Source organism: Chenopodium quinoa, unplaced genomic scaffold, assembly GCF_001683475.1.
Source record: "Chenopodium quinoa cultivar QQ74 unplaced genomic scaffold, ASM168347v1, whole genome shotgun sequence".
Taxonomy (NCBI): domain Eukaryota; kingdom Viridiplantae; phylum Streptophyta; class Magnoliopsida; order Caryophyllales; family Amaranthaceae; genus Chenopodium; species Chenopodium quinoa.
The window spans coordinates 1210675-1237060 of NW_018744460.1; the positions used below are offsets into that span (position 1 = coordinate 1210675).

General features: G+C 39.3%; 3 protein-coding genes across 3 annotated transcripts; 2 read left to right on the forward strand and 1 right to left on the reverse strand.

The window, feature by feature from the left end:
* The first annotated feature begins 620 nt into the window (after nt 1-620).
* On the forward strand, nt 621-2189 carry LOC110697128 (protein MAINTENANCE OF MERISTEMS-like). The gene is made up of 3 exons (XM_021874474.1): nt 621-1240; nt 1321-1746; nt 1842-2189. Exons 1-3 carry the CDS (start codon nt 626-628, stop codon nt 1980-1982), a joined length of 1182 nt encoding a protein of 393 aa, XP_021730166.1. The 5' UTR covers nt 621-625; the 3' UTR covers nt 1983-2189.
* On the reverse strand, nt 2176-3378 carry LOC110697129. The gene is made up of 2 exons (XM_021874475.1): nt 2948-3378; nt 2176-2859 (listed from the first exon to the last, which is right to left on the reverse strand). The coding sequence occupies exons 1-2, from the start codon at nt 3198-3200 to the stop codon at nt 2237-2239; spliced, it is 876 nt and encodes a 291-aa protein (XP_021730167.1). The 5' UTR covers nt 3201-3378; the 3' UTR covers nt 2176-2236.
* Nucleotides 3379-7947: 4569 nt separating this feature from the next.
* LOC110697130 (peptidyl-prolyl cis-trans isomerase FKBP42-like) lies at nt 7948-14186 on the forward strand. Its single transcript, XM_021874476.1, has 8 exons — nt 7948-8220; nt 9805-9879; nt 10443-10625; nt 11163-11252; nt 12095-12279; nt 12389-12511; nt 12615-12767; nt 13668-14186. The coding sequence occupies exons 2-8, from the start codon at nt 9843-9845 to the stop codon at nt 13992-13994; spliced, it is 1098 nt and encodes a 365-aa protein (XP_021730168.1). The 5' UTR covers nt 7948-8220; nt 9805-9842; the 3' UTR covers nt 13995-14186.
* The last annotated feature ends 12200 nt before the right edge of the window (nt 14187-26386 follow it).

The following is a 26386-nucleotide window of genomic DNA, read 5'->3' on the forward strand; positions in this document are numbered from 1 at the left end:
TGGTATTTCGGCCTCGGCTCGTAGAGAACGGGTGCACTATTCTGAGGATGATGAAGATGATGATGGTGATGAGGAGGAGGAGGAGGAGGATGCAGATGAGGATGTGGACGATCAGAGTGGACCATATGATGATTACGGTCCATTCAGTCAGAGGCTTGATGATGTGTATGAGACGCGTAGGGTAGACGTGCGTAAGGGTAGAGATGGTAGATTTGTTAGTAGATCTGGCACATCATCTGCGTCCACTGTGTCTGCGGTTAGCAGAAAACGGTCGAGGGCCGTTAATGATTCTTGGGTGGTGAGGGGCGAGGTGGCTGGGGGACCTATAGACGGGAGTGTGATTCCTAGCTTTCTAGGACACATCGCTACCCGTATTTGGGAGGACCAAGAGCGGGCTTTGGATAGCGGCATTTTGAAATGCCAAACCCGGGAGAGGACTTGTAACTTCTTGTGTAGTTGGGCTGAGGCTTGGCCGGAGGAGAGCGAGATGGTCGGCCGATTGAGGGCCACTAGAGTGAGCCACCTTCCTGCCACCATGCATGAGAGGATTGACTCGACGCTGATCACGGCTTTTGTTGAGCGATGGCAGCCGGACACGAACTCTTTCCACCTTCCGTTCGGTGAGATGACGATCATGTTGCATGACGTCGAGGCCATCCTTGGGATTCCCGTAGAGGGAAACCGAGCATCTGTTGTCACAGATGCGGATCAGGCAGATTTATTGGCGGAGCTGTTGGCGGTGGATAGGGCTGCGCTGTACACAGCGGCACTTGGTGTGTGGGATCACGGCGGTGTTAAGATCGCAGCAGTTTTGCAGCGATGTTTGCACCCCACTTCACGTAGGACGCAGGACACACAGCTGGCTGCATATGTTTTTCTTCTTCTCGGGTGTACCTTGTTTCCGGATAAGAGCGGAAACAAGCTCAGGCCACGCGACATAGTTGACGCGTGTGAGCCCGACAGAGTAGGCCAGTTTTCTTGGGGGTCGGCTACATTAGCGTACATGTATCGCCAGTTAGGATTCTCGAGCCGGGCTGATGCGGCAGGTATCACTGGATGTATGACGTTGTTACAGACGTGGATATACGAGTATTTCCCGGCGTTTCGACCACACCGCGACCCGGTTCCTATTGGGGATGGCCAGCCACGTGCCTGTGCGTGGAGTCCGCGTGTCGAGAAGAAGTCCATTGACCGCCTGCGATCGATACGGTTATTGCTTGACAGGATGTCCCCATTAGAGGTAAAGTGTTTAAATTATTTCTACTTTTATAGTTTGATGTGTTTATTGTATGAATCTTACTAATTTTAAAAAATGTGCAGGTGAACTGGATGCCTTTCGGCCAGAACCCTAGTAATAGGGTACCCAGGACCCTCTACACGGGACTGATTCAGTATCGTGAGATCGTAGAGGCGTACATGCCGCAGCGCTGTCTTCGCCAGCTTGGATATGTCCAAGTTGTTCCTCCTCCACCAGCATGGCCCAGTAAGGCCATCCGATCTGCGTCGTCGAAGGAGTACGTCGTCCAATGGCCGGCAAGCATGATTGGCACGTGGGAGCAGTTTCCGATGGTTGCCCGCATATGGATTGAGCAGCTGCAGCGGCCGCCAACTGGGGTGGCTGCCATGTGTGACCAGCACTACATGGAGTGGTACAACCGGCACTCGCACCCGAGGTTGATCAGAGACGTCCACCACGGCGACGACGCCGATGATGATGATGTGCCACCGCCCACTGCCGTGGATGCGGTACGTCTCATAAGACATTTGTAGTTGTGTTTTTTTCCATATAATACGTCTCATAATACGTCGTTATTGAATTTTATGTGTTTTGTTATGTGTAGTGGATGGGAAAGATGACGCAGTTGGGACACAGACTTTTTGAGGAGAGGGACAACATGACGACTGCAACAGGCAGAGCTGTTATTGATGAACTGGAACGGGCCCTTGAGCAGTGGCAGTGGGCGTCACAGAGAGATTATTGATATGTCGGCAGTGCATTTATAAAACATTTTCCTAGTTGTTTGTAAAAGTTAACATTATCTGTTTTTATAATTATTATTTTAAGTTCTTAGAATTTGACATTATATTTTTAGTTTTTATAACTTTTATTTTAAGTTGTAATTAGTGGGCATACGAAAACTAAATACAGGTTCACATTTAAATGGGAAAACTAAATACGAAAATTAGAATCCGAAAATTAAATAAATGGGAAAAACATAGCAATAGCAATATTAGGTCACATAGAAAAGGCAACTAGATTGTTCCACTGCTGCACCCGGTCATGATATAACGCATCCCAGCCCTCTACGCTTGCTGTACGAATGGTGTACCACGTTGGTATAATCGGTGGGACCGGAAAATCGGGTGACAGGTCCAGTCGGATGAAATGTCTGTATGACGGCCCCAGAAATCCAATAGCAACCTCTCTTACCGGTCTGGTGACGGTCTCACGCGAACACCAAGGCAGAACCGTGGTACACGGATAGTAAGCTCGAGCATGCAAACCAAGGCCGAAATGCATCACTGCACACTTGTAGATGTTTGCAACGGCGAAGAGATCAAGGGGCGCGTCGAACCAATGATTTTGACCGCAACGTCCTCCTCCCCACCGGATACGCTGCAGAGACCTATCCAAGTCCTGTCCGTACACGTGGCGATAAACAGCTCGGTTTGAGGCGATTTCACTGTACATCAACTGACGCACTAAACCGTAGTTGTCTTCACCCATCTGAAACACATCAGCCACAACCCGAAATCCACAGTTACCATCTGCAACCACATCATTCCACCCGTCCAGGAACGGCATCATGATGTTAGGGATCCTGTCTTTATATGGAAAATGTTCAATGTCCATTCTGCCTGTTGCACACATCAAAAAACACAATTAACAAGTCAGCAGAAAACTTGACAAACACTCTAAAAAGTAAATTAAACTAAAGTACCGTACCGGTGCCGGGCATATTCACCGACGAAGAAGTTTGACTACCACTTGATGACGATGTACGACCACGGCCACGACCACGACCACGACCACGAATGTACTCAAACGCACTCCTTTCCCGCCGTGGTTGTCGGCCCCGTGGTCGCTCGACCCCCTCAGGTTCCTCATGATCCAAGCACGACGAGTTGAACATGTCATGAAGTACGTGGGTAGCACTACGAATGACTGAAGGGTGGCTGGAGGACACTTGGTCAAACATCGAACGAAACTGCTCCAACTCCTCATGTTCACGGTTGACTGTCTGTGGAACAGCATGCTCTCCGATAACGAGCGTCCGCCAGAATGGATGAACCTGATCAACATGTAACGACGCCCTATCTTGCGTAATTACGCGGTGAATGGTGCATGCACAAGGTAGTCCATGAGTCACCGATATAGCACACGATGGCCGATGGCTGAACACTTGGGCCGATGTAATTTCTCAACTTCTCCAACACCCAACGGTAACTCGCAACCGTCTCATCCTTCATAACTGCATAACCAATCAAAAAGTTCTGGTTCGTTGGAGTCATCCCAACCATCTCAACCAGTGGAAACTTATACTTGTTTGTCTTGTACGTTGAATCGATCAGAATCACAGATGGCCAAGACGAAATCATATCAGCACAATCAGGATGCACAAGGAACAAATGAGTCACCTCCGATGTGTCTTCATCAGATTCAAACCAGTACAGGTAACCACGTGCTTGTGCCTGGTGTAGAAGCTGCTGTATAGGGTTCCTTCCCTCTGACCGTTCAAACCTCAATTTATGTCTGACGTTGTAGATGTGTCTTCGGTTTGGCTGGTCTTCAGGAAATTTCTCCAACACAGATGCTAATATTTTAGCAGGCTTCACTTGAGCATCACTCATTTCTTTTACAATTAGTTTCGCAGCAGGACTTAGGCCACTTAACTGTCGATGACCCACTTCATATGCGATCATCTCATGGTTGTGATACCCCCATTTACCGTAACTCTTCACTTCCCAACCGTCACCCCTTTGCTGTTGTCGAACCTTTACTCTGAACTGACACCCACAACCTTTCCGCTTTGTATCACACCGAATCGCTTGACTGAAATCTCGTTCCTCCCTTTTGCGATAACGGTCGCATCTCAAAATGCGATCCATTCTACCATCCCGTTGAGATTTATGAGTTGCTACTACTAAACAAAAACCTGATCTAATTGCAACCTGTTTCGCCCAATCAACCGCTTGTTGAGCATCTTCGAACAGACCATCGTGTACAAAAATCCCACTATAATCATTTCCGTCTCCACCATAATCCTGCAACAATAACATATAAATATAATCACATAAGAGTAGATTAAATTAATACATTTGACACAACATTAGCACAAAAGCAAAAACAATAATAAATTATAAACAACAAACAAAGAAATAAACAAAAAGTATTCAAAAAAAAAAAAAAAACAAAACACAAAAATAAAAAACATAAACAAAACTTTAGATTAAAAAAATAAAAATAAACCAAAAAAATAAAAACAAAAAAAAAACATAAAACGAAAAAAATTGTAAAAAAAAAAAATAAAAAATAAACAAATTAAAAACAAAAACAAATTAAAACAATTAAAAACAAAACAAAAAAAAAACCAAAAAAAAAAGAAAAAAATTGTAACACAAAAAAAATCAAAAAATAAACAAATTTTAAATTAAATTAAAAAAAAAAAAAAAATAGTGGTGGCGCCTAGCCGGGACGCCGCCACCGTGGCGGTGGCGCCTAGCCAGGACGCCGTCACCGTGGCGGTGGCGCCTGGCCAGGACGCCGTCACCGTGGCGGTGGCGCCTGGCCAGGACGCCGCCACCGTGGCGGCGGCGTCTTGGCCAGACGCCACGGCCACGGTGGCGGCGTCCTGGCCAGGCGCCACCGCCACGGTGACGGCGTCCTGGCTAGGCGCCACCACTACGGTCACGGCGTCCCGGCAGGACGCCAGCCGCCAATTCGTGGTTTTAGATGGCTTCGTACCTCCTTTTCCGGCGTCAACGGCGTCTCTCCGGTGCATCTAGCCGACGTTGAGGGCTCTTCGGTTTCACTCGGCGATCCAGTCCTGCTCCACATTTTTTATGAGTGAAAAATTTTATTTTCGGTAAAAATTAAAACAAGGGCAATAATGTCAACATTTTTAAAAAATGTGGGCTTTATGTAGAAAAACGCGGGCGATGTTTAACAAGTCCCTAAACTAATGTGGAGATTAATTAAAAAGGAACACAAATACACAAGTATCACTTCTTTAAGCCCATACTACTATACTAGTATACTGTTGTACTCTATAATGGAAGTGAAATGAAAAAAGTTCATGTTTGGGCTCAAATTGTATATTTTTAGCCTATATTAGGCTAGGCTAGAAAAGGCATGCATCAGCCCAACTCGATATTAGCATGGTTAAGTTTGACGCAAACTTTTTTACTCAAAATTAGGTTTGTCTCGCTCCCTTGGTTCGATATGGGACGCTATATCAAAAGTTCAATCTGACTCATGATCATCGCTGTACCAAATACTTTTTAATAATCACGAATTAATTTTTTTAATTTGATAAATAGATTTAAAACTATATAAGTCATAAATTGAATCAGGCTAATATTTATTTTATTTTATTTTCTAAATTTAACTAATATTCATTTAATTTTCATTTTCATAAAATAAGTAAAAGAAAATAAGGTGAATAACACGACCATCTAAAACATGAGCAAATTGACTCGTATCTCATCACCCCAATAATAATACGCATTTCAAGACCCAAAAGTGAAACATAAGTAGTGATCATTTGAATTGATTTGCAATTTATTTCAAACCGAGTGGATCCCAACTAGGCCCAAGTGCCCAACAATGAGATCAAGCATAAAATGAAGAGCACAGTTGTATACTTGTACACATTTTCATGAACTCATCATGTCCCAATCCACAAAGTGCACACATAAATAATTGCAATACTAAATATTACACAAAGCTTTACAAAAATTATATGGTGGAAACCAAAGGAAAATTTAATAATATAAAGTGGAATTGATAATAGAGAGAAATAATAAAATATTTATAAAAGTGGGATTAGTGGAAGAGATAAATAATAAGAGTAAAATAATAGTGGATCTTTACCAAATAAGGAAATGTTGCAATTAGTATGAAACACACATAAAAAAATAGTATCGCGATTATTACGAAACGAAGAGAGTAATTGAAAATAGGAATTCAAAGAATTACTTTCTTTATTCCTTTTTGTTTATTTGATTCTATTTTAGGGTGTTCATTTGAGATTACTTCACTAACTTATTTGGTAGTAAAATTTTCCACTTAGTAACTGTAGTTGGCTGTTGCACCCTTGGACCTCTTTATCTTCATCAACTCCATTAACTACCGCATGTGCACAATTTTACCTCACTACTTAATAAAGTGAACTTTGTTTTATGATGCAATGAAAAAGGTATAGTGGAAGTAGTTCCTTAGTTTTAGTTTTACTCCTTAACTTTTAGTTACATACTACGGAGTAGTTTAAGTCTTGTGCAACACATAGTTGTAATTAAATTTCATAAAAATTATAATACTAATGCAACAATTATTTTCCATTTTTTTTTAAAAAAAAAGCTTTAATTTTATATTTATAACAAAATACCTTGAATTTTATACCTATACCAATGTCAAGGTTATTGATGCATTAAACTTGATTTTTTTTTTTAAAAAAATAAAATAAAAAACAAGTCTATGGGGCTTTATTATAAATAAAATGGAATTTTTAGGGTAGTATGTACATATAAATGCTACCAAACTGAATTTTCTTGACATGACTTGTAAGAGTAGAAAAACAATGTATGTACATATATACTAAAGGAAAAATTGCTCAGAATAATCCGACTTTTGCCTCATCCGCCCAAAATAATTCCATCTTTCGATTATTTTTAAATAATCCGACATTTGATATCAATCTGCTCAAAATGGTCCCAACTGGTCATACAACTTGTTATAACAAGTTATTTGACACATGTCGGCCTATGATTTCATGATTTGTCAAAAAAAAATAAAAAAAATAAATATTAAAAAAAGTTAAAGTTTTTTTTTAAAATAAAAAATAAAAAATAAAAATTATTTTCCCTCCTCGCCGCCTGACTTCCCTGCCCCGTTGCTCAGGCCACCCAGACCCCCAACCCCAACGCTGGCATCGCGCCCGCCTGACCCCCTCCCCTGAACCACTAATCCCCTCCCTCCCCCACGAAACCCAGGAAGCGTTTAAAGCACCGGCGACTCGACGAGCCATAAAACCATTCCCTCACCCTCATAAACCCATCTCCGTCCCAATTCCCGGCCCCCTCCCCTTCCCCCGTCTCAATTCCGGCACGTCTCCCCTTCCCCATCCCGATTCCGGCCTCACTCCCCTTCCCCCGGCTCGAGTTTGACCTCCCTTACCTTCCCCCGCCCCGATTTTGGCCTCCCTCACCTTCCCTCACCTTGATTTCGGCCGCCCAGACCACCTACAATAGCGACGACGGCGACGCAAGCTCCGATGTCACGGTTGTTGCTCCGATCTCACGGTGGCTGGGGCTGGGGAAGGAGTGGCTGGGTGGCTGTCGTTTTTTTTTTAATTCATTTTTTTTTAATTTAAAATTTTAGACAAATTATACTGTGACACGTTTACTTTAAACCAAAAAATATAAAAAAAACCTGTTTCTCAGGTAACCGGTCACTTGGGGCCATTAAGAGTGGATTGGGTATAAATGTCGGATTATTAAAAAATAATAAGAAGGTGGGATTATTTTGGGCGAATGAGGCAAATGTCGGATTATTCTGGGCAATTTTTCCCATACTAAATCAATTTTTTTATTGCAAAAATACTAATGTCGGAATGAAGAAAGAAAATTTCAGGCTAAATAAAATTTGAAAAAAAGGAAAGAAAAAAAGGGAGGGAGTTTTTTTTTAATCTTTCCACCAATTATGTGATATTTTATGTTATCTTAATATATATAACAAATTTAATTACAACAAAAAAATATAATCACGTGAGGCATAATTCAGGCCGAAATACTAGTTTAGAGAGTATAAAGACGGGTAATGAGAATCAATCCAACATTTCCTAGGTATCCCTCGCTTTCATCCAACCTGTTCATCTTTAAGAGCGTCTCTTTCTTTCAACAGTCCTTTGTGGTGCTACCTTTGACGCCGATTCCTGACTTTCTCTCTTCTACCATCGGAAACTTAAATCCGGCGAAATTTCCGCCATTTTCGCCATCCTTGTAAGCCGCCTCTCCCTTCTCTCTTATCAACTGTCCGCCTGTTACAAACAAGAAAGAAAATTTATAATTATACTTCAGATATTCAGAAATAACTTTATTAATTCTGAAATTATAGTTTAGAAATTTTGATAGATTTCTGATATGAAATTATATTTAAGACTATGTAGTATGGTTTTAAACGTATTGAATGTATGCGAATGTAGAAATTCTTCAATTTGATATGAATTTGATGTGATATGATTTTAATGAAGTATGATGATGATGATCTTTGTGCAATTTATTTGAATAGTGTTCAGACAAATCTTATAGGTTATTTAATTGTTTTAATTGGTTAAATTGTTGTAAACCCAATAAGCACTAGCGAAGGGTTTTTGAGTATGCTAATTTGTCTTGGATGTGATTTGGCTTTCAAAATGTTGTTTGTGTTCAGTGAGGTGATCTTTTTACGTGTTCGATTTTAATTGATTTCGACGGCTGTTAAATATGTATGCTAATTGTGTTGGTGTTGCCTAATTTGTTAGTAATCATAGTGCTAGTATACTGTATTATGAGAGTGATATTCTTGGGATTAGAGTGTCTATGAACTATGGAGAGTTTGGGTTGAAATTGATTTCTTTTTCAACCTAAGTATACGGGATTGGATCTTAAGATGAGTCTAGTGGATAGATTATTGAGAAATTGACTAAATTCGGGAAGCTGTTATGTTATTGAAATGTTGTTTATTTATCCAGTATGGGTATTGAATCTAATCAATTATAAAATGCAAATGGAATCTTGTGGTTATGTTGATCTTGGATTGTGACTCGATGCTGTAAAACTATGCCTTTGATATATGTTTATAAAGCAACAATGTGGTCATATTCATTAGTATTATGTAATGTTTTATGATGTCTTAAGGAGGGGACTTTTGCTGGATGAACGTGTCGACTGGTTATTAGGTGCTGATTTTTGTTGGCAAAAAGGGCTTCTTTGAAAGTATTATGTATAATTAATGGAAATTAAAAATATATTGCCCAAAATAATCTTTCATACAAGAGTTTGGCATGGTAATTAAGATTTTTAGTGGGCACTGGGAAGTGAAATTACAGTAGGTGCTTGAATGAGTATATGAGAGAATGAAAGTTACAGTATTTAAGTAGATCAAAGATTGCTTGTGGGTAGAGAGAGAAGAAAAAATAGGGGAAAGAAGGGGGATTAAGAGAAATGAGGTTGATGTGATAGAGAGGGATGATTTTTATTAAGCTTCATCGAGAAAGGTGAAAAAAATTTTGGGACATCCATATGAGGGATGTGTGAAAACCGTTGCTGATTGAAGTACATCATTGCAGATTAAATTTGGGTCATTGGTAGGCTATTTTGGACTTGTGTCCGTGTCACTGGAAATGGAGATTGTGGTAATGCCAATGTTTGATCACAAATTGAGATATTAAATTATATTTCAGTAGCTCTCAAAATTTTTCTTTTATATTATCCATTTCGTGTATGAATTGGGTTTTAAAAGTTCACTATTCAATTCAAGGGAATATATTTCATATTAAATTTGGAATTAACGAAATTTTGATATGAGTTTGGTTTGTTAAACAGGTACACTAGAAGACCCCATTGTGCTATTGTAAAGAAAAATGGAGGATGAAGTAGAGCAACAAAGTCAACCTGTAGGTACAGTGTTTCCTATATATTCTCCTTGTTATTGTTTTCAAGTGTCCCTTTCGGGCTTCTCTTTCTTCTATGGGAATCAAATTCTCCTATTGCTGTAAGCCTGTAACTTTTATGCCAAATTAGACTTATACTATATGGGATTTCTGGAGAAAGGAGAGGTCCTTGTGAATTAGACAGATAGGGTTAGTGAAGCTTTGAGTTGAACCTTTGGGATTGGAGGTAGCATTTTGAGCAATATGGAGGAGTTGTGTGTGTGTGTGTGTGTGTGTTCTTTTTTTTTTTTTTTTTTTTTTTTTTTTTTTTTTTTTTTTTTTTTTTTGAAAATGATGAATAAACCCAGTTATGGACTGTTGGATTATACTATAATGTCATCGAGTGCTGATTTAATAATTTTAATTGTTAAATTAGAGTCAATTCAATGCTGTTTACTACCAGATTGGCAGTTTTATAGTACCTGTAAAGTCATGCTAGGAAATTATGTGGTACAGTTCTATGAATAATTGATTTTTAGACTCTAGAGTTCTATCTTTTTAAACATCTCAGATTGCCATACTCCTATGTAGGTGAAGATGGAAAGAATGATATTGTTACTGAGAAGGCAGCATTTACTCACGAGGAGCCACATCAAGGTGGTAATACCCCCCCAAAATCGGACGCTGAAGTTGAGGTTCTTCACGAGAAAGTTACCAAGCAAATTATTAAGGAAGGTCATGGTGAAAAACCATCCAAATATTCCACATGCTTTGGTCAGTATCATGTCACAGCCTCCATCTAATATGTTAAATGCTGATTCTGCTGAATATTCATATTGTTGGAAATTTTTTTCCTCATTGTTTATATAGATGGAATTACTTTCACCTTTCATTGTGTTAAAGTACCATACTAATATAGTACCATGTCTTTTTTTTATTTTGATGACACTTGATGTTCTTTTGAGTAAAACTTTAAACAATTTAACTGGTACTCTCAATTTTTCTTAAAATTTTTTATTTATTATCTTTTATTTTATCTATATATTTAGAACTTGTATTTTTTTTTTTAATTTTCTTGGTCTTGAAATGCACCTGTTAAATAAATTGATAAAATTTTGTTTGGCACATCTCCGTTGCTCTAAATTGTGACTGCATGTGTCAATGTTTTTTTTTCCTTCCCATGGCTAGATTTACAATTTCAAAATAAGGTTTTGGTAGTTATTTATTACTGTACTTGCAGAGAGTAAAATCAGTTTCTCGTTCCTCCCTCCATAGCCCCTATATGATTGTGTATTTCTCCCCTTCTGATAGTGCATTACAGGGCGTGGACTGAGAGCACGCAACACAAGTTTGAAGACACATGGCTGGAGCAACGGCCAGTAGAGCTAGTTCTGGGCAAAGGTATTTTCTTTTTGTTTGGCTATGAGATAATAGAGTTACTTGTTAGTTGTTACAAACTAAATGCTGGTTCATTAACTGTGCTTGCTTTGCTTCTGGTGTTTACTAATCAGATTGAATTTCTTTGATGAAGATTAAAGTTACTTTAAACTTTTGTTTAATTAAGGCACCTAGAATCTATTGCAACCTTACTTTGCTGCAACTGGATGCAAATTGAATTATATATTTATGAAAAATCCTGCAATGCGTTATAGGACAATGTTTCTGTTTTCTTGCTGAAAGTGAATTAAAGGTTCATGTAGGCACTTAAGGGGTCATTGAAAGATTTGAAGGTATGACTTATGACTTATGAGGCACTGATTTGAAGGTTTATAACACCTGCCACTGCTAGCTTGTCTATTACCTGACTATCTATAAGTGTATACCTGTGTTGTGATATAAATTTCATCATCCTATTGTGATTACCATCTCTCTTTTCCCACCTCACACCTGTGCTTATGTTACAATGTTACAAGCACATATCCAAGAGCTGCTGCATCTGACTGCAGTGCACGTCCATGCATGTATTCTGGATTCTGACTCCATGAACTGTCCAAACTCCAAATGCTTAGTGTCTTGTCTCCCTGTCATCATTGAAATTTGTTGAAGAAAATGTCATCTGATGTGAACATTTGTGGCATTATCTCACTTGTCACAAGCTATAAATGCAGCAGAGACACAGTTTCTGAAAGCATTTTAGTTGCAAGTTTTTGTATTTAGTTGAGTGGTTGACCTTGATGATATTCTTTTAGTCATCTGGACTGTAGATATACAATACTGAGCAGGAATTATTGTTTCTTTGACAGAGAAGAAAGAGATGGAAGGCTTAAGAATTGGTATTTCAAGCATGAAGTCTGGAGAACGTGCCCTTATACATGTTGGTTGGGAACTAGGCTATGGAAAAGAAGGAAGCTTCTCCTTTCCAAATGTTCCACCCATGGCAGATATTATTTATGAAGCTGAACTCATTGGTTTTGATGAAACCAAAGAAGTATGAAATCATCTGACAGCTTTAATATTAATTGTGTTGTGTTATCTGGAAGTTTATTAATTTGCTTTTTAATTTATATATATTAAATTTAACAGCATATGTGATGTAGGGTAAATCACGCAGTGACATGACAGTTGAGGAAAGGATTGGTGCTGCAGATCGCAGAAGGATGGATGGCAATGCTTTATATGTGGAAGATAAACCGGAGGAAGCCATACAACAGTATGAAATGGTTACTTCCTTGATCACTGTTATCATATTATTGTCATGTCTTGTTTTTGCTTCATATTAGATCTCAAAAATCTAATATATATGTGTATCTCCTGATGCATTAGGCAATAGCATATATGGGAGATGATTTCATGTTCCAGCTTTTTGGAAAGTACCATGATATGGCTTTGGCTGTCAAGAATCCTTGTCATCTCAACATGGCTGCATGTTTTATTAAGCTCAAGCAATATGAGGATGCCATTATGCAATGTGGCATTGTGAGTTCCTTCTCTCGAAGTCTCATTAAAGAGTAAAGCTTGTCTTTCCTGATTTGATAATATAATGCTACTGTCAAGGCATTATAATAAGTTCTGGTAATATTTATTCTACTGGTAGCATTACAGAAAAGCTCTTAAGAGAATTTTACTGAGTCTGCAGAACATCCTTTTTTCAATCACAGCTTTTTGTGGGTCCGATTGTTTAATACTTCGTGAAAAATTCCTTTAATATGTTCTATATGCCCTTGATTTTCGGTGCACTTTTCCTCATTTCAGCTTCTCAGCATGATTGTCTATGTTGTTATGTTATACTTAAACAAAGTTTATTCCAGGTTCTGTTAGTGAGCATATTAGTCCTGGATCTGTTTTGCTCTTCCTCGTGATAACATCAAAAATATTGCTAGCCTCATATTAGGGTATACATATATCCAGTGTTAATGAGGAGTCAGGACCTATATATAGATGTAATTTTTTTATCATGCATTTGCATGGGGGGTGCCAAAGACCTGTCTTTGAAAGTGAGGACCTATATCTATGTATTTTCCCTTCAAATCTTCTCATGGACCAAAAGCATTTTAGCAATAAACTCCTTTTTTATTTTTTGTATTCCCTGTATATATCAAGTTTGAATCCTGAAGAAGTGTACTCCTACAAAAGCTACTTTATGACTTATTTTGTCTAGTAGTGAATCCAACAAGTGACTTCAGAGATTTTTTTTTTTTAATTTATTTGGGATAAACTGAGGTCTTCAACCCTTCATTAGTACTACTGCAAGTGCTACTACTACTACCACTACCTACTACTACTGCTACTACTAAGACTACTACTACTACTACTATTAACTACTACTACTACAACTACTACTATACACTGAATATTTGCTGGATGATACACTGTCAGGTTTTAGCTGAGGATGGAAACAATGTGAAGGCTCTGTATAGACGAGGAAAAGCAAGAGCAGAACTTGGGCAAACAGAAGCAGCAAGAGAAGATCTTCTTAAGGCTCGCAAATATGCTCCTACTGACAAAGCAATTGTGAGGGAGTTGCAGTTGCTTGCTGAACATGAGAAGGTTGTCTATCAGAAGCAGAAAGAGATGTACAAAGGCATACTAGGACCAAGACCTGAACCCAAGCCCCAGAAAACCAATTGGTTAGCTTTCTTTTTTCAATGGTTAGTCTCGTTTTTCTATAGGATTTTTAATCGCAAAACACAGAAAAATGAATAATTTAATATATGGCTCCCAAAAATGGTCTGTAGCTAGACCTGAATCAAGCCAGAATGGTTTTCCAGCTGTTAAAGTAATTGTATATCTAAATACTAATTACTTTGTATGTTATGGAGTATTTTTGAAACTTGAATTGCTGTTCCATGTATCAGCTACCATTGTTGAATGAAGCTTGTTTGGTTAAACAGTCAATCCCATAGTTCCAATTAAGTTTGCCACCTTATCAAGTCACACAGTTTTAGATGAAGTTTACAATTGTGTATTTGTGACTATCAATTGTAATTTTAATACTGTACATTGTTTAAATTTAGAGGTTATTGTGGTTTGGTTGGAAGGAGTTAGGAAGGATATGAAGTAATATAGATTTGCATGAGGATGATGCATTTGATCGTAGGGGATGGAGGAGGAAGCTTTTTGTGGGTAAATATACGAAATAATCACTTTTGGTTCATGTAGCCGACTCTACTTATGAGATTAAAGCTTTGATTGATTGATTGTGGTTTGGTGGATAGTGGAATACTCTATATTTGAATGATAGAAATTGCATGCGGGACCTTTACTTTTAGAAGTGAGAAGAGATAAAGTAAAAACAAGTGAGTCCTTCCTAAATATAGAAGAGGTAAACTAAATGGGACAATTGAAAAAGAATAGTGGACAAATTAAAGTGTGACGAAGGGAGTAAGTTAAATTGAAAAACAATTAGACCCTTAATTGACTTCGGCCATTACTACGTAGTACTTTCTAACATAGTAAACTCGTCACAAATCGCCCAATAAGAGCTTCAACACCCGTGGTATAATTTCATATCACGGCGTAAAAACTCATCAAAATCTTACAAATTTTTAATACATTGGTTGTATAAAACTATACCATCACATGGTAAACACTTGCTTTGGTCCCCGTGAAACACGAACCAATCAGGTCACGCCATGTGGCCTGGTTATCATGTTTTTTTTTTTTTTTTTTCAATTGCATTTTAAGAAAAAATTATAAAGTAAAAAATTATGAAAAAATCACCATTGTTCTTAATTTTTCAAGACCTACACATAGACACCCATATTGATATAGTTTTATATATTTTTTGAATTCGCTTTTTACTACCTAAATTGCTTATTTTATTTAATTAACTTTACAAATATTGATTAGTTATTTTCAATAATAAACTGAAATATAATTATAATTAAATTAAGTGTATAATTAATATATATAGGAGAGAGAAGTGTGGTGGTAAACTTTTTTAATACCATGGGTGGGATGATTTTTGGATAAAGTATATTGTATTGTGGTATAGATGACGTGGATGAGTGAGAAAATACAATAGTAGAGAGAGAGATGGTATAAATTTCTATACCATGAGTGATGATGGTCTAACTAGGAGTAATTAAGCACACGACCATCAAAGTCACGACTCATCATATGAACTGATTATAATTAAGTCTATGATGATGGACAAGAGCATATGATTATCATTGACATATGATAATATCATAATATAGTTTACTATATATGTGGCATATATAGATAGGGGCCATTGTGATACTTATTCGTGAACAAGTCAGTTATGACTGCAATTTCTTTGTTGAAAGTTTTATTGTTACAAACGCAATCGTACCACATTGCCACCTTCTTCCATTTAACCCAAAAATACAAAGCCAGCCCCAATAAATATATTTCTGGATAATTACTAATCAAACAATAAATACCTTGCTAGCCAAGACAAATTTACTCCATTCACATGATCAAAAAGTCAGCCATTTTGGTTGAAGTAGCTAGCTTTGCTTAAGGACCCATCAAATTACATGTGGTGAAATCGAAAAATGATTTCACATTTAACATTTATATATTAGGAAAATTTTAAATTATTATTAAAATTATTTTGACGTAATAAGACTAAAAAGACACGTAGTTATAAAATTAAATTGCATTAGTATTTAAAAATGACAAATACTGCTATTGTCGCTGTCTTTTAATGTTAAATTGTTAATACATGTTGCGAGAATGGCATGGAGTGATTGATCTACTCCAAGTCTCCAATATCGCTTGAATGAAATTGCAAGAGGAGGATTGTGATGCGGAACATCGGCCTTAAATTCTTTCCCCAATAAGAATTATTGATCAATAACTAAATTTGAAAATGATAAGATATTGTATAACAATTAAGAACATTCTAGATATGGGCACTGATCCTATGTCCTGATTTTCATTTAATACTTCCTGCATTATTATACCTCTTGCTAGCACTTTTGGGTTGGTATATGAGTTACATAACATATTAAAATACAAGAAGACTAAGATCATGCAACATCAAAATTATTATCATAATTATTACTATTATTACGGAACATTATTATATAACAGATTATTATTATTATTATTATTATTATTGGTAGCAGCGCAAAAATGTGGTTAGATTGAGTGGGGAAGATTGGGAGATCGATAATAGTTAATTAGTTGATGAATTTTCCTCATATACACATGCAGGCTAACATGATTACTTGTTATTATATTTATTATATTTCTCCACCCAATTGGGTAGGTGAGATTTTAACTATTAAATGTTGTTGTTTTATGAGCACATATGACAATAATAATTTGGGAGCCTCATATTTGAAACAATAGCATAATTTCATCAATGTACTTTTTCCCAAAGATTACTTTACTTAACTAGATACAATTAGTTTTATAACTCTTCCATCTTTTGAGAATTTTACCAATATATTTTTACATAAGCATAGTTAGCTTTTGATAATAATGTAAGAATTTCTTAATACTTGTTCATATACTGATTTACCTTTAAAAACACAATATTACGGAGTATATTAAATATGAAGTATCAACTTATACTTCATATATGTATTTGTCCGTCCTAATTAATATCTCATCCATGACTTACTCTACATCTAATTGTCGTAATCTATTGTGGTCCATAGGATTCACAATCCAATTCTTGTCTTAGCATTATATTGACGTTTTTGTCTAACATATCTTGTACAACGCTTTAGCATATATATGTGGTTATGGAAATGATTGAGTCAGTCTAAACATGAAGTTGTTAACTATTAGGCCTTGCTTGGATTGGGGGTAATATATCAAGGGGGTAATAAAAGTCAAACTTGAAAAAACATAAGCAATTAGAGGTGGTGTTGTAGGAGGTATGATGTTTATAAATGAAATAAGGTAATTGTGCCATGAGGAAAAGAGAGAGCGGAAGAATTATTACCCTCATAATGAGGGTAATAGTTACCCACCCTTCTCCTAGTGTAACTATTACCCCTAAAATGAGGGTATTAGTTCCTCTTTTTTCACCTCATACCACACCATCACTACATAATTTTCCTTACAATCATACCATCACTATCTCCTCCTTCCCTATTTTCACTTTTATTTTGCTTAATTTAACTTTTTTTACCCGACTAATACATACCCCCAATCCAAGCATGCACTTAATGGAAATAAATCTACTCAACGGTTCAAGATTTCCACTCATAAATTGCCTTCCCCCTAACTCCCATGCAAGAAAGGACCAAAATGCCCTCTAGTATCACAAAAACAGCTGGAGTCCTAGAAGGTTTTCAGCTAGAAAAAACCCTATTACACATTTACACAAGTCAACTACAGTACTCTATTGGTCCCTTTTATCCACCCTAATCATAGGGACCATGATATTTAACTAGAAAATGAAGCAAGTTGAAAGGGACTAATATAAAATAGAAAACGAAGCAATATTTTAGAGACAGAGGGGAGAAAATCACTGACATTTTGAAGATTTTATATGCTTATTATTGGTAGGCTTGTTATGATTTCAAACCAATTAAGTTTTATGATCTCGAAAGCACCCTGTACATTTATTTTAATTGTAGAAGAATTTTTCGAAATTAATCCGAAAGTGTGGATTATAGCTTTTAATTTTAGATGATTTTCAATATTTTCAGACCTGAAACTAATAGAAGAAGAAGAAGTTTTTTTCAAAAACCCCATGATAAAGGCTACTTGGGCCGTAAGAACCATCCACTTTGCAGCTTTGCTACTTAGTTAGTTATCAATTTAGTATTATATTACAAGTATGCCTTTCCCATCAATGCCTCTAGGCAACCACAAACCTTTATTTGACTTATTAATGAGTGTATATGGTTCCAAATAATTTTTTCATTTTTTCTGATCATAGGATGTATCCACTACAAGAAAAATACCTTTCCGTAGTGATTATTTTAACATTTTGTATCGGTTGTAATTGCTACAAAAAAAAATCCCAACGAATGGTTATTCGATACAATATTCGTCGTTGCCACAACCTTTCACTAGTAGAAAAAATTAAATGGGAATCCCCAAATGGGGAGCGGTTATTAAAATCCGCTTTGAAATCCCTACAAAAACCCACCCCCCCCCCCCCCCCAAAAAAACCTCATACCTCGAATGGCAAGCAGTTTGGGTTGAACCGCTCCCAAAACTGTAATGGGAAGTGGTTCAAACCGCTGCCAAATTTTTTTTTTAAAAAGAGGGATCTTAAAAATAAAACCCTTTCCCGGTTTAATTCCCCGCTTCATCTCTTTCACTGTTTCACTCAACCTTTTCATTTTGCACTCCCTTTTCATTCTCAAACGCCGGCACTCCACCACCACCACCAATGCTACTGCTTTTGCTGCTTCACTAACCCCTCCTACCACCACCAAGCCGTTGCTTCACACATCCACCACCACCACACCTAACATTGCTACTACTGTTGCTGCCGCTGCATTGGGTATTGACACGGCGCGACCAGCGCAACCACCATCGCCACCTCCACCACAGTCGGCCACACCACAGGCACGTGTTGCTGCTGCTACGTAGTCCCTGCTTCCTCTCTCACCTCGCATTCTCTCGATCCCTTGCTGCAGCTACTTCACACGGCCCCACCACCACACCGCTCCCTCTCACCCCGCATTCCTTCTCTTTCTCACTATCAAATTAGGGTGAGTTCATGCTGAATTTTACTTCCTTATCTATATGTTCTCAACAATTTGCCCAAACTTTAAAGTTAGGGTTTCATATTTATTTAACCCAATTTTATCTTAATTGTTTTATTAATTATTTGTTTCCATGATGTTAATTGTTACTTTAATTATTTAAATGTTTTATGTTGTTTGAATTTGAGTAGCCTTAAAGTGATTTTTTTGAATAGAATAGTTATTAGTTAACTAGTTAGTTTGTTAAATTTGGTTCGTAAAATATAATGTAGTGAGAGTTTTGGCAATTTTAATGAATGAAATGGATAATTTAAATATTGGTAATGCATTATATAAAATGAATGAATGGATTGTTAAGTAAGCTTACTTTGCTTATAGGTAGTCTAATTAGCATTATATGAATGAATGAACTAGTGTATTGTTGAATGTCAAATAAATGTAAATTATGGCATGCTTGCATCGTCATTTGCCTAGATACCCGTTCGAGTCTTTCACATTAGGAGAAAGTCTTGAATAGTCCCCGGTTGGGACTGTTCTTGGACGTTTAATCTCACTTAGGTAGTGAATGTATGTCTCTTTTTCGATTTTAAGGAATATCGATCTCGGCTTATCATTTTCTCACCATGTTCTCTGGGTGCATATGTAGGTAAGTAATTACCTACATTGTGTACTTGGAGAATTGGGGGAAATGCTGCCGGATTTTCCCTAAAATTGGAAAGTTGACATACATTCACTAGTGAGATTAGACGTTCAAGGATGGGTTAGGGTTGAGTGATAAAGACCTTTTGGGAGCATTCATTTTTACACTATATGAATGATATATACTACGTACTTTGATTGACATAATATATGTTACATTTATACATTATTTGTAATGTGTTGGTATGTTTAAAGGCAATTTAAAACGTCGATGGATTGCGGTTGGATGTATGGTAGACGTGATACACTGGAATTATTTAATGGGGTCCAAGAGTTTTGCAAGAGTGCTTCACAATATCAGCTCAGAACGGGTGTGAATTACCTTTATTGTCCTTGTGTCAATTGTAATAATGTCACAATGGTCGATAGTGTTGATACCATTAGGGATCATGTGGTATGTCATGGGTTTAGGACTCAATATCATGTGTGGGTTTGGCACGATGAAAAGGGATTGTATAGAGAGAATGTTATTGGGAATGATGCGCATGATAAACGTGCCGAGATTCGTGTGGAAGAGGATTATGGGACTGATGATGGTGGAGATGGGGATGAGAGGGGGATGAGATCGAGGACGGTGGTGGTGATCACTTGGATGAGATGATGCATGATGTTGAGGGTGAACTTGGTGACCGATCTGATGTGTTTGAGTCATTATCAAAGGCTGCCAAAAAGCCTTTGTATCCTAGGTCCAAAAAATACACCAAACTCTCAGCCGTGCTAACACTTTTTAACATTAAGTCAAAGCATAACTGGAGCGACACTAGTTTTACTTCTTTGTTGACTGCGTAATGTGACATGTTGCCAGATGGGAATGAACTTCCTAATTCCTACTATTATGCAAAGAAACTCATGTGTCCATTTGGTTTGGAGTATAAGAAGATACATGCATGTCCTAATGATTGTGTTCTTTGTCGAAATGAATATGAAGAGTTGGAGGAGTGTCCACGTTGCGGTAAGTTGCGTTACAAGCGAAAGAGCTGCAATGTTGGTATGAAGGGACCTCCTGCCAAGGTGTTGTGGTATCTTCCCATTATTCCAAGGTTAAAGCATCTATTTTCAATACCAAAATATGCTAAGAACTTGAGATGGCATGTGTTTCGGGGTTTTCTGATGTCCTGCGGGAGAGTTACAATTCCGAGACTGGAACCGGACGCCTGTACCTGCAAAACAAACGGATGCTCCGGATGATTGGAGATCCGCCTCCGACGGTCAAGTTAGTACTTGTTTGAGGAGTGATAAATGCGGAAAGTAAAGGTAGGAGATCTGGTTCCTCTAGGGGAGGAGTGATCAATGTGTTTAGACTTCTCTAGGTGAGAGTCATCAATTGCTGAATCCCTTTTAATGAGGATTAATTAAGTATTTATAGTCTTGAGAAGCGTGCCAATTTTAGGTTTAGGTTAACCAGGGCAAATTGGGCTTCTCTCGGACTTTGGGCCTTGGTGACCATTTTGCCTATTTGGCATATGGGAGGCCACGTGGCGTGGCCTGATTAGTCCATGTTGGACCTCTTAGGGTGACAAGTGGCGGACGCTGATTGGCCCACGTGGTGGACACGTGGCAGGTCCGGATTGGTCCATTTTTCATGGGTAATTTTACCCTAAACATTTGCCCCTCGGAAGGAGTTATTTCTCTTTCCAGGATGGATTGCTCCTTTCGAAAGTTAGACCCTCGAAGCTTTGCTAGGTCGGCATCTTGTCTAGTTCTAATGGGAGATGGACTTGATTAACTTAGAAAATTTTGATACCTTGGGCGGTATGACATTTTCAAAGTTAATCAATCATAATAATGATTGCCGCCGAACTAGACAGATGCCGATTCTTTGCCCTACTATGCAGATAGCCCCTGATCAGGTGGACTGTCAACTATTGCACAAGGGGTAAGCGTTTAGCATTATTCGGCCATTGGCCTCTTTTGATTCAATATACTAAGTTTGGTACTTAGTTTATTTCGTTGGGGGATGGCTGGTCGTCTGCTTTGGTGGCTGCATAGAAGCAGGCGTCAGACAGGACGTCCAACCAAAGTAGCTACGCCTGTTGGGTTACAGACGGCAGCTTTAAGTATAGCCAACCTAGTAAGAATAGTGGTCGAGTACCTCTGTTTACCAAAAAACAGGCGGACTCCTCATACCTTTTAGGTTCCGTACTAAGGAGGGCGACTGGTTAACCTTGCGGTTAGTCAATCACTGCCTATTTTGTTTGAGTGGTAGGGAAACCAGGCGGCGGGGGCCGGATAGTCCCCTTGATTCGCCAAGTTTTTCTTGGCTATTAACTCAAAGGTTGTTAACCTAGCAGGAGTAGTGGTTGAGAGCCCCTGTTTGCTAAAAACAGGCGAGCGACTCATACCTTTTAGGCTCCATACTAAGTTTGAGAGAGTGACTATGAGTTAACATGGGAGTTACTCAGTCTCCGTCACTCTCTAGCTTGAGTAGTAGAGGTACCAGGCGGCGGAGGCCGGCTGATCCCCTTGATTCGCCAATGTTTGTTGGCTATTAGCCCAAGGAGTGGTTACCTAGTAGGAATAGGGGTTTGAGTGCCCCTGTTTACCAAAAAACAGGCGGTCTACTCAAACCTTTTAGGTTCCATACCAAGTTTGAGGGAGTGCCTATGAGTTGACTTTGGTGTTACTCAGTCGCCGTCACTCCTGCTTGAGTAGTAAAGGTACCAGGCGGCGGAGGCCGGCTGAACCTTTTGATTCGCCAATGTTTGTTGGCTATTAACTCAAGAGGTACCCCCTGCATTTATCCCAAGTAATACATGCGGTCATCTGACTCAGATGTCAACTGCTACCACTGGTTTGGTTAGTGATAGAGTTATCCTTGTCTCAAAAACGGCTACGTGGTTGCCCTTGGGGACAGTCGTATAGGTGCCGTGTAATTAGTTTATAGAGCAATGTTCCACCCAAAAGGGAGCTGCTCTCTGCGACGAATTTCATCCGGAGGGATGCCGCCGGACGCCTGCTATGATGTTGGGACAGGTCGTATTAGTTTAAAGATTGGATCAGTTGGCTTGGCGCCTGGACTGATCATTCGGCTTGTGGCCTTGGTTAGTTCTTGGTGAACGTAGGTGCTAAGTAAGAGGAGGGTAGCCGCCTGTTTAGGCACAGGGTCGGCCAGGCCACCATCATTTTTTAGCTAAGTATAGGAGGGTGGTCGTCTGTCTTGGAATCGACTGTATGTCCAGACGGCATGCCCCTATGGTGATAGAGTAAAATATTCAATGGAGAGTAGCCGACTGTAAAGGTACAGGCGGCATGCCCCTCTGAAGATAGAGTAAAATACTCAATGGAGAGTAGCCGACTGTAAATGTATAGGCGGCCTACCCCTCTGAATCAGTATCAAGTATTGAAATCATTTCAAGTGTTAGAGTAGATAGATCACTTAGCTCCCTTCCATGGAGGATTGATGACTCTACTTTCTTCGAATGGGGACAGGTGGTCATGCTAAACTTGTTAATGTGGTTTGCGACCTCGCTGCTCGGCCTACACATTTGCCGCCGGTCTTTAGCCCCTTAGTGAAATTAATGAGGGTCGACTGCTTTCATAGCTACGAGACTTCGTCGTATAGGGGGCCGACTACTATTCATGCCGCCTCTCTTGCTTGATAGATTGTCACACAAATAAGTGGAGGACGGTCTTCAGTAAGGTGCCGCCTAAACAGAAGGGAGACGGTCTTCAATAGGGTGCCACCTAAACAGCCGGTTTTACTAACCTTAGGCAAATTTTTTTTTTTTTTTATTTTTTTTTTATTTTTTTACTTGCAATCATAATAATGATAATGTGCTTATGGTGACAACTCACACATAAGATGAGACTTCCTGAACAATCATGCGGCAGGTTTTATACGATATGCAAGGCGTCAAGCCCCACACATGCTTGCAATGAACAAGCAATCGACTACTCTTTGGGTTTTGAGGCCGGCTGCTTGAGCTACGACGCTTTACATGCCGCCTACTCAAGCTTCACATCCGGCCAAGCATGGTGCCGGTCTCCTTTGGTGGTTGATCAAAGAGAGCTGGCTCTCTCATAGCACCAAGATACGAGGGGGTGTTTTCAATAATCATTTGGCATGCCGCCTGTTGTATGATGTCGATTGCCGAGCCACTTGTATATAGCTTGCATATTCACAGGTGGCTTATTATGCCGCTTGTGTTTCTAATTCATCTTCAGTTTTCCACTCAGCAAGGAGTCTATCAAACATACGGCTTTCGCCCCTTGCTTGTGCTACTGCCGGATGCTTTAATCATAGGTGCCCATGCTCCACCTTGTACTTTGTCAATGATTTCAAAGGCCGGCTGGTTCTGCCGTGATGTGCCGGTTGGAGTTTGAGCTGCTGCCTGCTAGCCTATTTGTGAGGACCAATGAAGGTGCCATCGAAGTGCCGGCTACCCAAGCTGAAGCGTCCACGAGAAGTTGCTAGATTTTATTGCGCATCCGTTCACTAAAATAAAGGTTCTGACTTAGCAAGAAATTGTCGGTTGTTCTCATGATGATTTGCTTGATGATCTCGGCCATCCATGCTTATTATGGCTTGTCTAACAAAATACGAAGGTTGCTCTGTTTTTCTCATTTCCAACCAATAAGGGCTGCCCACTTTAGTTAACCACTGACTTTTAAGTGAGCATGTGCCACTTGCTTTGTAACATTGCTAGCTCCATTGCCGGTTAGTGGCTTTCTTGCTTTCCTTGCTTAGCCAAGTTCGAAGGTTAACCACCTTACCGCCTGTTTACATGTGAACAAAGGTGTCGTTTAATCATGGCTTTGTTCATTGCATCACAATACAATAAGCCATAATGTAAATGCCGGCTGAAGCTAGGTGACTAGCGCATGATGCCGGTTGCATGCTATTTACGTGCTTGGCATTATTTAGACAAAAATGATCATAAGACTCGGCCCCTATTTAAAAAGTATGAAGACCCACTTTTGCTCATGCCCTTTCAACCAAGTGCCGGTTGTTTAAGGTGAGTCTAGCTGGGACTGGGCTTGAGTCTTGAAGAGCACTTGTGGCCGCCTGTTTTCATTAACAAGGGTGGCCGACTATTTGATTTTATTGAGCGTCTGAGCACTGAATGCCGGCTGAAATAAGAGCAATGAGGATTCCCTAACTTAGAAAGTTGAGTTATATACTCTTGGGCTCATAAATTTGGCTTGGATGATCACTTCATGCGGCTCTTCAAACACATGGATACACACTTGGTTGGACGAATGGATAGCTTAGCATCTACTTGGCATGTACTCGTACCCAGCATCAACGTCAAATCTCAGCATGATATTTGAACTTAGCACGATAATTGTGTTTCATGTGCCGCATGTTTTACTATGGCTAGCTTCTTTGGTTGCAAGTGCCCCCTGCTAGCTTGAGCTACGACACCTAGATGCCGCCTGCTCTCGAATGCTTCGACCATCTGAACTCAGCCAAGCCGGATGTGTTTTAGAGCCGCCTCCTTGCTGTGTTGCTAGGACTAGGCCGGCTGTCTATAGACATACAAGGGACTTGCTGTTGCGTGCATACACATGGTGGCTGTTTCTTTACAAACAATAGCAATGTGTCGTTTGATTCTTGATGTTTACCCATGATACTATGAAATTTCAAAAGGCACTCATTTTGAGCTTACATGGTGCTTTGGTAAGGATGCCGAGGTGCTCTTCTCAATGGAGCTAACTTTCAAAATTTTATTCGGCCACATAATGCCGTATGATCAGCTTGCCGCTTGTTTTAATTATGTTTTGATCGTGTTGGGCATTATTTAGACCAAAGTGATTCAAGACTCGGCCCTCATTACAAAACATGAAGACCCATATCACCTCACGCATTGCTTGATGCGTTCGCTGTGGATGCCGCCTGCTTTCATGAAAGACAAGTGGTTTGTTGGATTTACTTGATGGCTAAACAGCCGGTTTCAATGCTTCCCATACATAAATACAGCTGCCTAGCTGCCTATTTTTTACATACACACGAACTCATTCGTCTCGGCCTTTTGAGTTGCTTGTTCTTGAAGTGATCAATCCGGCTGTTTGGTGGCTCGGATTGGGCTGGCTGTTTAGGTGTCGCCTACATTAGCATGGCTAGCTGATTTGTCATGCTTCGTGGCTAGGACTAAGCCGGCTGTCATCTGGCCGCCTGCTTCCTTGGGCGAGACGCCAATGCCCAGCTTTCACAATAAGAGACTAGCACATGAACAAGTTAAAGCATTCACTCTCATGGCCAATTATATTACTACGAGCCAAGCGCTACTCCTCTCGGCAGGCCGAGAGATTTTTATATGTGCGAGTATTTTGGCTGTTTGCTTTTGGAAGAACAAGCTGGAACCAAACTCATTTGTATCAAGTATACTTGGCATTATATTTTGAGCAAAAACCTTGCGACTGTACCTTGATAAAACATCATATAGAGCCGGCTGTTTATGCGAGAATGAGGGCTGCTCTTATGGTTGCCGCCTAAAAGCTCAAAGGCTCGACGTTGGCATGCCACTACTGCACTCACAGTCGGGCCTTTATCGAAGGAAAAACAGCAGGCTTCCTAGACATGTAGAACAACCGACCGAGGAAGCTGTTCGTGACAAGCATCATGGGAGCCGGCTATGTATATAGCGATGTGGGCTGGTAGTTATGACACTACTTATGCCACTTGATAATATCAAATGCTAAGATTAACTTTGTAGTAGGTTGCCACCTAAGGCTCTTAGGTGGAGCTTTGCCATACAAAATCAGTAAGTTAGGCGCATGTGGCCGTATGATAATGATTTGATAATAATG

Excerpts from the sequence above, each read along its gene's own strand:
- LOC110697128 (XM_021874474.1), top strand. The coding sequence starts at position 626 with ATGACGATCATGTTGCATGACGTCGAGGCCATCCTTGGGATTCCCGTA. Across the intron at positions 1,241-1,320 it reads ACAGGATGTCCCCATTAGAG|GTGAACTGGATGCCTTTCGG; the intron begins GTAAAGTGTTTA and ends AAAAATGTGCAG. Across the intron at positions 1,747-1,841 it reads CGCCCACTGCCGTGGATGCG|TGGATGGGAAAGATGACGCA; the intron begins GTACGTCTCATA and ends TGTTATGTGTAG.
- LOC110697129 (XM_021874475.1), bottom strand. The coding sequence starts at position 3,200 with ATGTTTGACCAAGTGTCCTCCAGCCACCCTTCAGTCATTCGTAGTGCT. Across the intron at positions 2,860-2,947 it reads GGTGAATATGCCCGGCACCG|GCAGAATGGACATTGAACAT; the intron begins GTACGGTACTTT and ends TGTGTGCAACAG.
- LOC110697130 (XM_021874476.1), top strand. The coding sequence starts at position 9,843 with ATGGAGGATGAAGTAGAGCAACAAAGTCAACCTGTAG. Across the intron at positions 11,253-12,094 it reads AGAGCTAGTTCTGGGCAAAG|AGAAGAAAGAGATGGAAGGC; the intron begins GTATTTTCTTTT and ends TTTCTTTGACAG. Across the intron at positions 12,768-13,667 it reads CCATTATGCAATGTGGCATT|GTTTTAGCTGAGGATGGAAA; the intron begins GTGAGTTCCTTC and ends ATACACTGTCAG.